Source organism: Cricetulus griseus, chromosome 2 (genome assembly GCF_003668045.3).
Source record: "Cricetulus griseus strain 17A/GY chromosome 2, alternate assembly CriGri-PICRH-1.0, whole genome shotgun sequence".
Lineage (NCBI taxonomy): Eukaryota > Metazoa > Chordata > Mammalia > Rodentia > Cricetidae > Cricetulus > Cricetulus griseus.
The window spans coordinates 368,853,996-368,871,173 of NC_048595.1; the positions used below are offsets into that span (position 1 = coordinate 368,853,996).

The 17,178-nt window shown below is 44.0% G+C and overlaps 1 protein-coding gene across 8 annotated transcripts in view; it reads right to left on the bottom strand.

Annotated features, from left to right (window-relative positions):
- Positions 1 to 2,616: 2,616 nt before the first annotated feature.
- LOC100756505 (aryl hydrocarbon receptor repressor) overlaps positions 2,617 to 17,178 on the bottom strand; it is an 83,893-nt gene continuing 69,331 nt past the window's right edge. For all 8 annotated transcript variants that reach the window (XM_027400171.2, XM_027400169.2, XM_035440652.1 and 5 more), the window contains 5 exons: positions 16,723 to 16,856; positions 10,847 to 11,043; positions 7,437 to 7,498; positions 7,063 to 7,204; positions 2,617 to 5,602 (listed from right to left, as the gene is read on the bottom strand). In XM_027400171.2, the coding sequence (XP_027255972.1) occupies positions 4,594 to 5,602; positions 7,063 to 7,204; positions 7,437 to 7,498; positions 10,847 to 11,043; positions 16,723 to 16,856 (1,544 nt within the window). In that variant the 3' untranslated portion in view covers positions 2,617 to 4,593. The remainder of the gene's footprint in view (positions 5,603 to 7,062; positions 7,205 to 7,436; positions 7,499 to 10,846; positions 11,044 to 16,722; positions 16,857 to 17,178) is intronic.

A 17,178-nucleotide genomic window follows, 5' to 3' on the forward strand; every position in this document is an offset into this window, starting at 1 on the left:
TCTAACCCTAATCTACTGCTGCCTACTATGTGGTGCTCCCTAAAGATTCAGTTAGCTAGCCTAGTTAGAGGTGAACTGTTTCAGGAACGACTCAATGTCTGTTTCCTTACAACTAAAAAAAAATAAAAATTAAGAATCTTTCTTGATTTCTGTTTTTGGCCAGCCACATGGTGATAAAGTATAGGAAACACTTGGGGTCACTGGATGAATATACTAAGCATACTTTTGAATGTATAGGTGGATTCACAGGCAGAGTAGCCAAGGCCAAGGTAGGGAAAAAAACAAGCAGTGATTAAAAGTTTGGCTGCCCTGAAGCAGGAAGGTGAGTCTTCCAAAACACACTTTACACTCACTCAGAGCAAGGGAGGAGACACAGGTTCCAAGTAGGCGGAGATTCACAGTGGAAAACCCAGAAAATCAGCTCAGAGCTTCCTTGATGAAAGAGTGAGTCCAGAAACATAATATCCTGGGCATGGTTAGAAGGGTAAACAGCTATGCTGGGCTCTAGAGAAGGGAAGCTGCTAAAGACAGTTCACATGGGACAAATTCTTCCTTCTCGGCCTGAAAAGTAGTACTGAGGCTCAACTCTTGGCAAAGAAAATCCACAGGGGCTCTTTGGGCCCCCTCAATATCAACAGAAACAAATTCTGATGTGACCAAGATCTGTTCCTGTTCTCAGAGGACAGAGCTCTTGCTTAGCTACAGGTTAGACATTATCAAATATGTACCAAGGATATAGAGTTGTAGTTTCCAAAAAGTAGAAGGAAAAGAAGGAAGAGAGAGCACAGAGCATTCCTGTGAGCAGAGAAAGTGGGAAAAGGAAGACTGGATCATACAAAATTGAAAACAGAATAGGAAGTAAAAGTGTGCTCAGATGAGCACAACTAAATATATTAATCAGGCTGGGCGTGGTGGTGCATGCCTTTAATCCAAGCACTCGGGAGCAGAGGCAGGAGGATCTCTGTGAGTTCGAGGCCAGCCTGGTCTCCAGAGAGAGTGCCAGGATAGGCTCCAAAACTACACAGAGAAACCCTGTCTCTAAAAGCATATGTATGTATGTATGTATGTATGTATGTATGTATGTATGTATGTATGTCATGGTGAGACTGTTACAAGAGAAAATTTAAAACATAAAAAAACAAAAGGGTTAGTAGTAGAGGAGGTTTCTCACAATGGCCAATTAAATCTGAAAAAATTTGTGGGTGGTGACATTAGCATCAAATAGCATATGTTTTGTCAAAAGCCACAGACTGTTGTGAAGATACAAAATGCACAAGACATAAAGAAAAAGGATTAAAATGCGGTAACTATTGCAGGATAGAAATACCCTTGGATAAAAAGAATCCTCTGTCATGCCTTCCTCACTCTCCAAAGACAGTGTGAGTCTGGGGGTGTCCTGAGGGCATGTGAGGGTCCCAACCCTCAATGAGAGCAAAGGAGGACCCAACCCCAGCCCTCAACTCCAGCCTTTCTACTTTTACATTTATTATTCCATTCTGTCCTAGACTGTAAGTCCAAAACACTCTCTGAAGGAAAAGGCACACAATCTTACACTAAGTACAAGGAAACATGAGGTTTATTTTACAAAAGTTTTGCAAATTTAGTACAGACCACAGTATGAGAAATGCATTTGGATTCTCTGTTAAAAACAAAGTACCAGGAAAACAGCACAGAAAGCTGCATTGTAGTGTATCTGTTTAAAGTTTGTTGGGCCAGTCTAGATCTTGAAGACTTTTTTTCAGTAGAAACTACAAATATAAAGGACACTTTGTATTTATTCCTTCTTAGCCCATCCCTCATGATATTTGATATTTTTAGCCATATAGGCAAAAGCTAGATATCACAAAAAAGTGAGGCTGTAGTTAGTGTACATGTGAAATCCTAGAACAGGAGTAACCTCTGTGCACTGTAATGTGAATTCTTCCCACCAGACTGGTCCCACAACCGTGTCAGCCCCAAACAACACACAGAAACTTATATTAATTATAGTATTTTGGACGTTGGTCATGGTTTCTTATTGGCTATCTCTGACTTAATTATTAACCCATAACTACTAATTCATGTATTTCCATGTGGTCTTGGCTTACCAGACCTGCAACTCCTTTGCCTGCTACATAATGATGGCTCAACGTCTCCACAGAAAAGAGAAGAACACGATTTCCTGTTTGTCCCTGCTTATATCCTGATTCTGCCTAGCTATGTCACTTCCTGCCTGTCTGTACAGACCTCTTGGCCTCTATGGTTAGCTACTGGCAGTTTCTGCCCAGCTATGTCACTTCCTGGGATCACATGATGACTCCTCTCTGCCTATACTTCCCAGAATCCTCTTTGTCTCCTAGTCCTACCTATCATCCTGTCTGGCCAGTCAGTGTTTTATTCATTAACCAATAAGAGAAACATATACAGAAGAACATTCCCCATCAGTGCAAGTTGACTGGGGAATTTGTGATGAATGAGCAACAAACATCAGTGCACATGTAGGGGATTTGAGCTTCTGTGGACAGTGCTGGCACCAGGGAGCCAAGCTTGCCACGTGACATGGTGTCTCTCACACATAAAATCTGCAGAACTGACATCCAAGTGCAGAGCTCAGTGTACATAAAGCCTGACCTGTTGAGCTGCCCACTCTCCACTCCACACTTGGTAACTCATCCCAGCAGCAGTGCAGAAAGGTTCAGAGTACCTGAGCAGAGGACAAACCGGTTTCAGTGGTGAGGAGCATGGCTCTTCTTTGGTTACATAGAAAGGGTTTAGGAATCTAGCTAAAATTGGCAAGTAGGTAATAATGCATTATTTTATTTTATTTGATAAGGGTCTCAGGTAGGCTTGAACTGCTGATCTTCTACTTGAGTAGCACACACCACTATGCCTACATATGTCTCTGAATTCCCTCTTTTTGGACTCTTTTCTCAGGTTTCTTCTACTGGCTCCAGGATGCTTGAGAAATGTCGTATACATTGGAGCATAACAGTCTAACGTGTTCTCTGCTCCTTGCATAGGAAGCATGTAGGGTGCTGAGTCTGGTTGAGGATAGGAACATAGCTAATCACTTTCAGAGAGAAACACTAGAATGTCAGACACATGAGTGGTTTGAACATGTCCTGTCCTTGGGAGCTGGGCATGTGGTTAGAATTGGATGTGGTGAGGAAGACTCAGATTCTCCCAGTTGCAATCCATTAATACTCATAGGGTAAGCTATGCTTGGCATAAATGCGTAAAGTGGGACTGAGGCAATTTGAGGAAAGGAGGAAGACAGGTGGCTGGGCACAGGGTGCAGAGCTGAGACACCATTCTGACTTCAGGCTTTAGGTAATGGAGGTAATGAGTATGCCTCACATCTATGACAGCACAGCTCCTGTCTTGCCCCCTTTGAAAATCCTCTGTGGACTGAGGGACAGAGAGAACATAAATCCACAGGCTCTCATAGTGGGTTTTCTCAGTTCTAGGTCTTCACTGGTATCCCTGTCCCATAGTGTCATCTTGAGAGCCAGACAACTCAAAAGCAGAGCAGAGGACCTGGTCCTGCCAACCCAACCTGATTCCAACAAGGCGATAGGTATTTTCCAGACACCTACTTCACTAAGACAGTGGCTGAGCAATGATATCCTGGGACCACAGATAAAGGGGAGAGTCTGTATTGAAGAGACTACCTAGTAGAATTAACTATGGGCTCCAGAAAGCTCCTAAGCAAGAATTCCTAAGATCTCAGGGGAAGTATCATCAGAGGTGGATGCTCATCCCCAAGGAAGACTACTTGTACCATACAGGCAAGCAGAGCACAGCAGGCTTTTTCCCGTTCAGAGGACCCTGTGCTAATGGAGCAGGATTTGTGGTCTCAGCCCTTCCCTGTAACACTCTCAACTTCTCCACCAGCCATAAGTTTGCCAATGGTTCGTGGTAAACTTCCTTTTTGTTTTATAGTTAATATCCACATTTCCTATAATCAGAGTGCATTGCCTTTACAATTCAAAACAAATACTGGCTGCCTTTCTGCCCCCAAGTTTCCCTAGGCTAGGAACTGTTGCTTTTACCTGAAAGCCATGTGGACAACAGGCAGGGACAATGCCTCCTCAACAGTATAGCTTCACCCTTTTCTGTATGCTGTGTTTCCCTCGTTCCTGGCCTGGACTCTATAACGTTCACTGTGTGTTGTGCACAGGGACTCAGGTATATAAACCATAATCAGAAATCCACGGAAAATACCAAATGGGATGGAATGTTTCCATGACTACCACAATGCAAAGTGTGGCTTCAGATCTCCTCAGAACTCCTGTTGCATACAGGCAGGGGATGTAGCAAGATTGGGCATCAGGGACACATCACTTTGACACATCATGTTTGCCTGGCATAGAATACTATATGCTACTTCCTTAAACTCTTTAATTTCAAAGAGAAATACTGTCCACTTGAACAGACTTAGGTTTATGCATGGGAATCCTCTGATATTCTATATGATTCAGGATGCTCTATTGCTCATCTACACACAGGAAATGTCAGAATCACTCACTGAGTTCTGTAAAGTGTTACAAGAAGCATCTCTGATCACATCCCATCACCCAAGGACTGAGATTTCCAGCAGAGAAGCAGCTAGCTCTAGGGTAGGAAAATCCCATCAGAGCCTTTGGGTGGGATCACAGTTATAGAGGTACTCTTAGGGAACATCCTAGGCACAGCCACCTGGCCAGGACCAGCCCATGATGGCGAATCCAGGGGTTCACTCTTAACAATAGGAGCACTGCAGTCTTGGACCAAAGAGGGATGTTGGCTCTCACTGTGGCCCCGCATGAAGAGGTGATGAGGAGGCTCTGGATCCAGGCAGGTGCAATGTGCAGGATGGAGAGGAGCTTGTTCCCTGCAGGATCCAACAGTATCTCTGCTGTGGGCATTAGTTACCAGCATACCATGCCCAAGGTGTGGGGTACAGACCTGTTGCCTATAGTCGGGCTCTGTTTTCAGGTGCATCCTGGCAGGGAAACTGACCAGATGTCTCCTGGCCATGTCGCTAGCTCCCAGCCATACCCGACTAGTTGTGCTGGCATCAACTATATCCTGGGACCCAGATTCATTTTCCATCTTGATTGGCACTTCCAGTGACAATACTGGATTGCATGGGGTGTCTATGGTGACTGGCAGGCTGGACAATTTTGCATCCTCTGTAGAAAATCCCCTGGCTGTGAAGCGCTGCATTCCAGGCAGAGGGATCCTGGATCCCAGGCTGCCTTGGGGGATATGACAGGTGGAAGGATGTACCTGGCCCTGGTGGATATCTTGCAAGGGTCTATTCATTTGGCTGCAGTAGGCACCAGTGGGATGATCTGGTAAATCTTTGAAAGAAGCCATACTGCTGGCACTGAACATGCCCTGGCTTCCATGATAGGGCATACAGGAACCATGGGGCATTTGGCATGTGGATGGCTCATTCTTACTGGGCTGCCGAGTCAGCTTGGTAGTGACCTCCTGACTTCTCTGTTCTGTGCTCCAGTTCAGGTGCCTCAAGTGTGCTGGTGTTTCCAAGCCATAATTGTACTTGTGCATCTCCCTCTGACCCCTGGCACCAGTGGATCTCCTTAGTACATGCTTCTGGTCCTCTTCTTCTTTGTCCCTTCAGAGAAAAGAGAGCCATTGAACATAGCAATGGAAGTGATACTCTTACCTCCTTAGGGCCTCAGGTTTTCTATGAGAGGATGGCAACTTAGTATGCTACCAATTAAATCCCAAGTGTGAGAGAAGGACATGAAAGAGCAGGAAGATCTAGCCAAGGGAAAAATAGAGGAGAACAAGAAAAGAGATACCATCATAGAGCCATTATAGGTATAAAGAGAATTCTGGCACTAAGAAAATGTACAGAGATCTACAAGGTTGACCCCAACTTACAATCTAAGCAATAGTCGAGTGGCTACCTTAAATGCCCTTTTCTGATAATGAGATTGATGACTACCTTATATGCCATCCTAGAGGCTTCATCCAGTAGCTGATGGAAGCAGAAGCAGACACACACAGCTAAACACTGAGCTGAACTCCTGGAATCCAGTTGCAGAGAGGGAGGTGTGGTGAGCAAAGGGGTCAAGACCAGTCTGGAGAAACCCACAGAAACAGCTGACCTGATCAAGGTGTTGCTCATGGACCCCAGACTGATAGCTGGAAAGCCAGCATAGGATCGACCCAGACCCCCTGAATGAAGATGTCAGTTTGGAGGTCTGGGCAATCTATGGGGCCTCTGGTATTTATCCCTAGTATACAAATGGACTTTGGGATCCCATTCCACATAGAGGGATACTCTCTCAGCCTAGATACATGGGGGAGGGCCCTAGGCCCTGCTCCAAATGATATGCCAGACTTTGAAGATCCCCCATGGAAGGTGTCACCCTCTCTGGGGGAGCAGAAAAGGGATGGGATAGGGGGTCAGTGAGGGACAGGGGAGGAGGGGAGGGAGGGGAAACTGGGATTGACATGTAAAAGAAGCTTTTTTCTAATTTAAATTTAAAATAAATAAATAAATCCCAAGGGCAGCTTCAAGTCTTTCCAGACCACACTGGCCTTTTCAACCACCTGTTGTCAATCCAAGGGAAGAGTGAAGAGCCTTCCTTGCTCTACCTTGCCTTCCTTGGCCCCTAGGTTCCCAGGCAGCATGCTGATTTTGCTCCAGGGAAGCATCATTGGGTATGGGTGGGTATCCTCCATCAGCCACAATATCATGACTAATATAATACTGTAGTGACTATCAAATTAAAAGAACAGTCCTGGGGTTGACCACAGGACACTTTGTGGCTAGCATCTGTGTGATGAGAGATAAGGAGGGTACTACCTCGTAGCCAATTTGATAGAGACCCCTGGTCAGGATTTGGCAAGAGGGTGGGCATATGGCAGGTGGCACATGAGAGGAGGGCTGTGACCTGAAAGGATTTCTGAGCCAAACATACTCCTCCCTGACTGCTGGCAGCCTAGGCTGAGAGGATGTCTACAAGCACACAGGTGTCAGGGCTACAGAAACTATTTCTTCTCCGTGCCTATCCCAACCCTTTCACTCTGATAACCACAGTGACTTAAACAGGCATCACTTACCCTGAAGCCCCCCTGGGGTCCAGGAGGAGATCAGGACCACCTCTGAGGCACAGACATGAAGGCCTGGCTAGGGCCCGGGCCCAGTGGCTCTTATCTATTTGTCCCCTGAACAGTGAAATGCCATTTTCTCCATTGCTCTTTCCTGTTAGAATTTAGAAAGGGAAAAGATGTCATGATGAGGGCTAAGGAGGTGATTTTTCTCAGCAGTGACCAGGACCAGAGTGACAGCAGCAGGCAATTATCTCAGTGGTATTCCCTGATGACCCTGGCATCTCCAGGGAATACAAAGAGCTCTGTAGGCACTGGGGAACTCTCTTGGGGACAAAAGCATCTTGCCATAGAGAAAAGAAGAGAAAATAAAGTTTTAGAAGTACCTGCTAAGTAATTGGGTTTGGGATGCAATTCTGATTCACACAGACTTGTAACAGCTTTTACCCTGTGAAGACCAGATAACAGCATTAATGTATATTAACAATATGACAATGAAAGGAATTAGCAAGACAGGCATTACTATTTGCTCAAGAGAATATAGAAACAACTTACACACTTTAATCTTTATATTGCAGAGATTTTTCTTAGTTACAGATACCTGAAGATCTGAAGCATGTTGCCTTTGGGGTTCAATACAAAGCTAATTAATTACTTCAGGGGGTAGATGGCACATAGGTGGCTTTTAGAGATTGCACTTTCCTCCCCTCCAGAAGGCTAGAATGAAAATACATTGACTCCTGTGATTCAAGGAAGTCATATTCTATACAATCACTATAATAATAAATTAGTGATCATGAAGCCACTATCCCCAGGGTAAATATGGGGTATAGGGGCTGGGTGAGAGTTATAAAGGCACTTGGAAGCTGTTTTTATTAAAAAACCAAATTCCTTATTTGGTCTCACAAATTATCTAAAAGCAGGATGAAAGTCTGGCACCTCTACCTTCACTTTGCATCTGTGTCCTTTACTTTATTTAATCACCTGCTTACCTATGCGCATAGGTACACTAATCCTTCATGGAGCATCTATTTAGAAACTAGGGCTACCTATCCTATTTGTCTTATTTATGGTTGTTAGTGCTGTGATGAAGTATCAGGACCAAAAACAATTTGGGGAAGAAAGGGTTTATTTCACTCACAATTCCGTATAACAGTTCATCCTTGAAAGCAGTGAGGGCAAGAACTCAAGCAGGGCAGGAACCTGGAGGCAGGAACTGATGCAGAAGCCATGGAGTTCTATTTAGTGGCTTGCTTATATGGCTTGCTCATCTTATTTTCTTATAGAACCCAATGATCAACCACCAGCTCAAGGATGGCACCACACACAATGGGCTGGTCCTCTCCCTTCAATCACTAATTAAGAAAAGGCCCTACAGTTGGATGTTATAGAGACATTTCCTCAGCTGAGATTCCCTCCTTTTCAGATATCTCTAACTTGTAGTTGGCATAAAACTATCCAGAACACTTGTCATTCGGCTTCAAGGCACAAAGGTAAGAATAATGGAGGCATCTTACTGTCAGCTCTTTATTGCATTCTGTTTCATATTCTCAAAAGGTGACAAAAGTTCTTTAGTCATTTCCCCAAACCTGCAGACACCTTAGATTCCAGCAACAGAGGTGCCTCATTAGACAGACTACCCATGATGGTGGGGCTGTAGTTGAAGAAATACTAACCATTTCCACTTTGCAGAACCAGAATTGAAACCATGATTAACCAGATTGCCATGCCTTGACTAGAACTGCTTAATTTAGCATACATCTTACCCTTACCCCAGTTCTGCCTCTATTTTAGCCAAATGCTTATGCAAATGCTCCAAAGATGTGGCCCTTTCATATGTTCCTGTTTCAAAAGTACTACCATCAATGTCTGCTTCTCTGCTTTATCACTACTGGTCTCTTTAGTGGGCATATCTGGATGAGTGGCCAAGCCTGGCCTTCTAGGACTACTGGAGTCATGGATTTTGCCCTTAAATTCTATTTAGAATAATTTTGGGTCATCCTGATAGATCCATTTGGCTTTTTGAAGGAGAAATTCCTTTCCAGCCAGTGACCCAAGGGAAATCACAGAGTAGCCCATGAATCAGGAGGAACTCAGTAGTGACACTGTCCCTGGATGCTTGGGGCATGGCATCCCGGTTCAGGATGGGGAGGCCAGTAGAGTGGACACTGTCTCCCGAAATTGTCTGATAAAACATTTAACTACCCTCATTGGAGGCTGTACCATGGAGGAGACAAATGGATAAGGAAATGGTGGTCCCAGAGGCCCCCTCCCCAGCACTCTTCCAGTTACCAAGGCCAGAGAAGGGTTCATATCTGCCTCCATGAGTAGATCACTATGGCTCAGGTCATGCTTACAGCTGAAACTCCTAGCTCAATTTCAAACAGATGGAGACACCATCTCAGATTTCACTATTTATTCCAGGCCTGTTGCCTGAGACCTTTGTATGCTCTGGAAGGGGGAGGTGGGCAGCTTGGTTCTGCTTTAGTCACTGAAGGACATACAAGTATCTGGGAATTAGTTTTTTTGTTTCTTTTTTGACTGCTGCTATTATAGTGGAACAGGAAAAAAGTGTTGCCCATAATCTATGTAGAAAATTGTTGTGTAGCAGCCTCCTGGTAGAGAAACTCCTTAAGACATAGGATGTAAAAGAAATGTTTAATGTCAGGATATTTACAGAGAGGTGAAGCAAAACAACAAGTTGTCCTAAGGAAGGCAAAACATTCCATCCTTCGGGGAAGATCATTAAGATAGGACAGTCCCTGAAACTGAACAGCTTCACTAGGCATCTCCCAACAGTATATAAGCAACAAAAACTGCTGAACAGTCTCACAAGCCAAACTGCCTAGAAGACCCTCAGAGGAGCTGCACTGCCTAGGAAAGGCTCAGACCAACAGAGCGCCAGGAAAGACCACTCCGTGACCCATTGCGTTGCCTGCAGGCTGTGTGCTATGCTCCAGGTTTCTAGCTGGGGTGGGCCATTGTGATGAAGCTGTCTTTGAGTCACTTCTGCTCCTGTAAGTCTCACTCACATTCCTCTAAGTAACCCTAGTAAAACTCATTAGTTTACCAAGTTGGACTTTGTGCTAGCCATACTTTGGTCCATCTTCAGCTCACTATCTCGGGTTGTTGAGTAGACATTTGTTTGTGTCTCTCCAGGAATAATGTCACTCAACAGGAATCAAATTCAGAACTGAGGCATGCATCCCTGTCTGCCAATTCCCTCTAACCTCATACTGCCATGTCACTATACCCCAAAGAAAATAGCACTATGTGCATAACATTTTAAATCTCTCTGGGAAATGGATCTGTGAATTCATCATAGACATGGCCCAGAAAACTAGGAGGGTTTTCTACTCTTGAAAGTTGAGAAAATGCCACAGGACTAGCCAGATGAGGGCCTCGGTCTACTAGGACCTAGAAAACTGGCACAGTCCTGACACTAACCTTCCATGTGCTGGCTAAATATCTATCTGTGTTGTTCCCAACACCAACAAACTGAGGAGGAGGCAGGGCCCATAAAGGTGACAGACTCATTTTGGGCAAAGTCCTGAGCCTAGAGGTTAAGGGCAGCCTAGGGTTTAGAGTAGCTGCAATGGAAGTTCGTGGTGCTACAGTTTGCACCAATTTTGAAGAGATACTTTTCTCTAATAGTAGTCGGGGTACGTTGTGGAAAGACTTTTAAAATATCAGACTTCATATTCATTACTTATTGGGAACAATTAAACAGAAATTAAAACATGTAGGACATCTTGCTATCATAATTTAATGTCATGATGTGACAGTTCATGCTCACCTTGAGTCCACTGTAACCACAATGTCTGCCCTGTGCTTCGCCCTCAAGAATGCACTTTTCACTTTCATCTCAGCCACAGAAGGCAGGACTGGCACCACAATGCAAAACAACGAGAGCCGAGGGGGCAGGGCTGTTCCTGATGGCGCCTTCTTCTTCTGTCCAAACAGGAATTTTAGTTTTCCTTGGAACTGCATAGTCTGGTGTTTTAAAGACAGGAAGACAGCTGTACACAGAGTCGGGAGGATAACTTTGTAGCAATACCATCATCATCCTAAGACTTTAGGAAACCCCTGCCTCCCCTACCTTAGTGGAGCTCTGCCCTAGGGTTACAGTTCCTTCATTGGCATTCTCAGGTCTATTTATGGAGAGCATAATCTCATCCATGCACACATTGTATATATAGACAGGCATGAGTACACATCTACCCGAGTTGTCATGGACGTATGCCCAGCCATCAGCCATCTTTTGCAGAAGTTCCCTGGGAGCTGATCCAGCTTTAACTTTCCATTTCCAAATTAGCATTCCCCACTTTCAATGGGAAAATGAGGACAGCTTGATTTTATTAATCTAGAATATACAGTATGAGTTCAAGTGCCAGCCAAGAGCTTAGGTATTCGTGACAAAAGAAAATCTTAAAAATATGTTTTATAGAGAGAAGGCTGCTATACCACTGAATTAGTTCCCAACTTCCTTCAGGGTTTTCCTGACTTCAGATGAGTGAGCAGCACGGACCCTTACCCACTTATCCCTTATGCATCTCTCTTCTCTTCCTCCAATCTTCTTCCCTTCTTCCCAGCTTTCCAGCCCATCCACTCATCCATGCCCGAGTACATCCGTGGGTTGTGGAATGAACAAATAATTGCCAGGATTCACTTAGTGCCAGTCACATACATGTGGGGAAGTTTAGGCAGTGGTGTACTGGGGAACACTCAATGCCCAGCTCTGAGGAAAACAATTCTAGATTTGCAGTGCTTGTCAGTTTCTTTCTGACTTAGAATTATTGACATAAGGTCAATCAGATCTCAGTGTTCTAACAAGTGATTCATCCTGGGCAGGCAGTACCCTCCCCACCCCTGCCTAGACTTTGGGATGAAGTAGAAAGGGACTATGAAGTGCCTAAATTAACCCAGTATCAGTTGTTCTTTGTGAATTGGTATGGGTAATAGATTTGAATGGAAGAATAAATCTCACTTATTTCTCTTTAGCTATATTTTAATTTATTATTTGAGAATTTAATACATATATAAAATATATATATTGACGATACCAATCCTGAGTCTTCCTGTTAGCTCCCCACCCCCCAATATGTCTCCTTCCCCTTCATATCCCTTTTATTTTTTAAAAAACCCACTAAGTCCAATTAGTGTTCCCTATGTGCACATGATATGCACATGGGTGTAGGCCATCCAGTAGAGCACGGGCCACCTACCAGTGATTACACTCACAAAGAAAAATGACTTTCTTTATCCTAGCAGTCATCAACTTGCCAATAGTTCCTCACCAAGGGGTGGGGGCCTCGTGAGCCCCTCTTCCATTCATGTTGAATTTTGACTGGCTCAATTCTCTGAAGGTCGTCTGCTGAAGACATTTATTTTTGTAGACATCATTGCAACTGCAAAATTAAACTAATTCCTCTATTTGGTGTTTGTTTCAGTTTTATTCTAAGTCTGCCTCTGCTCTATTATATAGTAAAATGCTCTCTCATGAAGAGAATTTATAATAATAACTCCCTCAACACACTTAGATTTCAGAATGAAACATTATTAGAACAAAAGCCTTTATTACCTATTGATTGCCCAGATAGAAGACGAGTGATCTTGTTTATGGTGATAACAAGTATGGAATCATGGGCAGAAATCTTTTGCGTGGAGCCCTATGGTCAGGACAACACGCCAGGGTGGGACATGTAAGGCTAGACCTGCACCTGAAGTCCAGGAAGGCTGCCTCGCCATTGTCCCTCCGCATTTTTCTTTCTGTTCACTTGGTCTCATGATCCAAAACTATACTTACTAAGGATCAATTTTTCATTGTTGTAGCCAATAATAATGATGTTGATTTATCAAAGGCAGAAATGAGCAATAGAGTATAATCTGGGGTCAGGAATCAGCTACCATTTCACTGATGAATGGTCAAAGAATTAAGTATAGCCATAAACTATGAATTGTTACCATGTTCAGCTACCATCACTGGGCAAAGTCAATCTAAGGTGTTAGGTCCCAATGTTCAAATTGACAGTATGTGCTCAGCTCAAGCTGGACTCTGATCAGGTAAACAGAAGGATTGCTAGCAATAAACAGAAGCTTACACTCAGCATTTCTGTCTGTCAGGAAGAGCCATCACCTCCTTATCTAGTTCCCTACTAGCACATATCAAAATCCCCACTCTTTTCAGTCCTGTCCCTGGTAGCATATATATATATATATATATATATATATATATATATATATATATATATATTTTATATGACATATTTATTTTTATTTTATATGCATTGGTGTTTGCCTGCATGTATGTCTGTCAGTGTGAGGCTGTGAGATCTTGGAGTTGCAGATAGTTGTGAGCTGCCATGTGTGTGCTGGGAATTGAACCCAGATCCTCTGGAAGAATATTCAGTGCCCTTAACCACTGAGCCATCTCTCCAGCCCCCCTGACAGTTTTATGCTAACTTGGCACAAAATAGGGTCATCAGAAAGAAGGGAGCCTCAATTGAGAAAATACCTCCATAAGATGAGCTGTAAGCAAGCCTGTGGGGTATTTTCTTAATTGATAATTGATGTACGAGGGCTTATCCCATTGTGAGTGGGGCCACCTGTGGGTTGGCAGTCTTGGGTTCTATAAGAAAACAGGATGAGCAAGCCATGTGAGCAAGTCAGTAAGCAGCACCCTTCCATTACCTCTGCATCAGCTCCTGCCTCCACGTTCTGGCCTTGTTTGAGTTCCTGTCCTGACTTCCTTCAGTGATAGACTATATGTGGAAATGTGAGCCAAATAAGCCCTTTTCTCCCTGTCTTGCTCTTGGTCATGGTGCTTCATTATAGCAATAGTAACCCTAAGACAGGTCCCTATTAACACATACCCATAACTGTCCTACAAACTTCCTCCCCACTATTCTAAACTGCCAGGCTCCTTCCCATTATAAAACCAGCAATGCTTTCCCCCACCTTTTGCTATTTTCTTTGACACCCGAGACTTGAGACTCTGAGTCTTTGACTCTCTGACTTGGTGCTTTGAATGGATTTTTCTTTCCACCCAAGCAATGGTCTTATAGGGTAGTTTCACTGTGTCCTCACTTACAGTGACGTTAGGCAGAAGGGGCCAGATAAGAACAACTTCAGGTATGGATTGTGGGCCTAGAAGCTGTCACAGCCTGATGGGGAATGTCCTTCTCTGTATATGTTTATCTTATTGGTTGTTGAATAAAGTACTGTTGGCCAATGAAGAAGCAGGTTAGGTGGAACTAGGAGTCAAGGATTCTGGGAAATGTAGTAAAAGGAAGTCTTGTGATACAGGCAGGAAGTGACATAGCAGGCAGACTCATATATAAGCAAGGGCAAGAAGGAAGTCATTCCTTTTTCTCTTCCTCCTGCTCTCTGCCCTGGAGTCATCATGTGAGCCTGGGAAGACAGGATGCTTACTGCTGGCATCCAATGAAATAAGTCTTTTAAAATATATAGATTTATGATTATTAAGACTGAGCTAGCTGATGAGAAATCCTAGTCTTTGGCCAAGCAGCATTTGTACCTAATATAAGTTGCTGTGTGTTACTTGGGACCTTAACATGGAGGCGGATGGAACTTGGGCAGCCTGGTGGAAAGACTTATTGTTACAACAGCCCTTCATGGCTACTATGCTCTGCAAGCATGTGTGAAGGGCGTGTCCACAGTAGGCCTGAGTGTTACTAGGAAGGGATGTTCTGGTTTTCCCTCTCTACTCTTCTGTAGGTACTGAGTTGGCATTATAAGTAACTAATGTCTTTATTTTTTATAAGCAACTGCTTGTGAAAAAAAAACAAAACCAAACCAAACAATGAACAAGGAAAGGCTAATGAAAATAAAAGCCCCTGGCCTATCAGCTGCTATGGACCCCTTTCCCTGTGAATTGTGCGGAAAGAACTGAGTACATGGAGGGTGGAGGGAAGGCAATCCCTAAGTTAGTAACATAAGCTGAGATCTTCTATCCTGTGTCTAAAATGTCAGCTTGGGGATAGCGCTCAGAGCCGTGGCTACAGAGCTGAGTGAAGCTAGTGTGAACTGGAAAAATCTCCACAAATTGTGATAGAACAAGAGGGTACACTGAGACTCTAGGTAGACCTCATATGGATTTCCTTAGGGCTCTTTCTCAAGTGTGCAGTAGGCCTGCTAGGAATGGTCAGCCCAGCCTTTGGTGGGTGCTCTGTAAGGATCTGCAGCCCCTAGGACTTGACTTCTAAGTGAGGGAGACACCCCTTTCTCCTACAAGCTCAGTCCAGTTGGAGGAGATGGAACCACCCCATGACCCTTAGTCTAGACTGTGGAGAGGAGAATCCATAGGGAACCTTTCTACAAGTTAGATATATAGGACATATACACCTGGCTTGTTCTAGGTGGGCCAGAAGGACAATATGCAGTTCTTGTCACAGGATCTTATGGTCCTGAGTCCACAATCAATCTAGGAGGCTGAGCCCACTAGGAAGCTGACCACTAGGAGCTAAGGTCATCCAGAGAGCTCAGAGATGAATACTTGCCAAGACAATGTAGGGTGTCCAGGGCCTCTCAGACAGCTGTGGCCCACTGGAGAAGGAGGGTACAGGGACCAGGGGCCAAGGTTCTGAAAGGGCAAATGCAGTGTGGCCTAGCACGGTAGGTTCCAGAGTCCTTGTTCTGCTATGGCCCTAGAGAATAACCTCCTCTTCTTCCCATATGGAGGTGGAAGAAGAAATGGCCAAATGTAAAAAGTGGAAACCTAGAGCTGGAAAGATGGCTCAGTGTTAGGAGCACATATTGCTCTTGCAGAGGACCTGGGCTCAATTCCCAGCATGAATATGGGTTCAAAACTATCTCTAACTCCAATTCCAGGGGATTTGATGCCCTCTTCTGATCTTTATGGCCATGAAGCATGCACAAGGAAATACATATATGCAGGCAAAACAGTCATATAAAATTATATAAATCTACTAATAAAATAATAAAGACAAATCACTACATTTAAATAATGGTGGAAACCTAAGTGTTGTAGGTGCAAAGGGCTGCAGCCAAAACTGTGGACTCAGCTATGTCATGGTGCACATGTGGAGATGAGAAGACAATTTCCAAGAGCTGGTTCTCCCTTTCCACTGTATGGGTACTAGAGATCAAACTCAGGTGGTCAGGTTTGACATCAAGCACATTTAACCACGGAGCAATCTCATCAGCCCTAATTTTAATGCCTATTTATTTATTTAGAGACAAGGTGTCATGCACCTCAGGCTGGCCTTGTACTTGCTATGTGACTGGAGATAATTGAACTTCTGATCCCCCTACTTCCACCTTCCATCTTCTGGAATTTTAAGTGTGAGCCACCATATACAGTTCATGTGGTACTGGGAATCAAATCCAGGACTTTGTACATGCTAGGGAAGTACCCTACTTATTGACTACATCTCCAGCCCTAGAAAAGACTTTTAAAATGAGTTTTAAATAAATTGAATTGAAAATTGTAAATTTTTAAATATTTCACCCACTTTTCTTAGAACTCTCTGGGGCCTTATCTAGTTACCTCCCCATCTACTGATCAGTGAGAGCTGCCAAGGTCCATCTCCGCTGGCTTACTTGCTTGCAGACTCCACATACATAGTGTTGACTCTGTCCCCACCTTTTCTTCACATGTATCTCATGTGTCCCTGGCATCCACCCACTCACCAGAAAGCCAGAGGTGCTGTCCAGCAAACATCGAACACGACAGATGAAGCAGCGTGTCAAGAAGGCCGAGTATTCTGAGGGCAAGCCCTTGCCCCGTTCCTGAGCCCTGAGCAACTTCCCAAGGATGGTATTGTCTGAAAGGATAATTCAAATAATGCAAAATAAAATATGCTGATTAGGCTGGAAAACAACGGACTAGAGCTATGAAGATAGTGGATCAGCACACAGGAGAACATATAACTGGCTTCCATGAAGCTTGTAACAAACATGCCATTCTGTTTAGATTGCACGTCTCTCCATGATTCCCCAAGCCTTTGCCATCCCCTGTGTCTCCAAGAGACACAGCTTTGATGGATTTTGCTTTCATTGGCCCTACCCTTACTGACATTGATTTTTAGCACTGATGACTGTGTGACTAAGGTCAGTTGCTTAGTGTTGTTTGAGGCACCTGAGGTC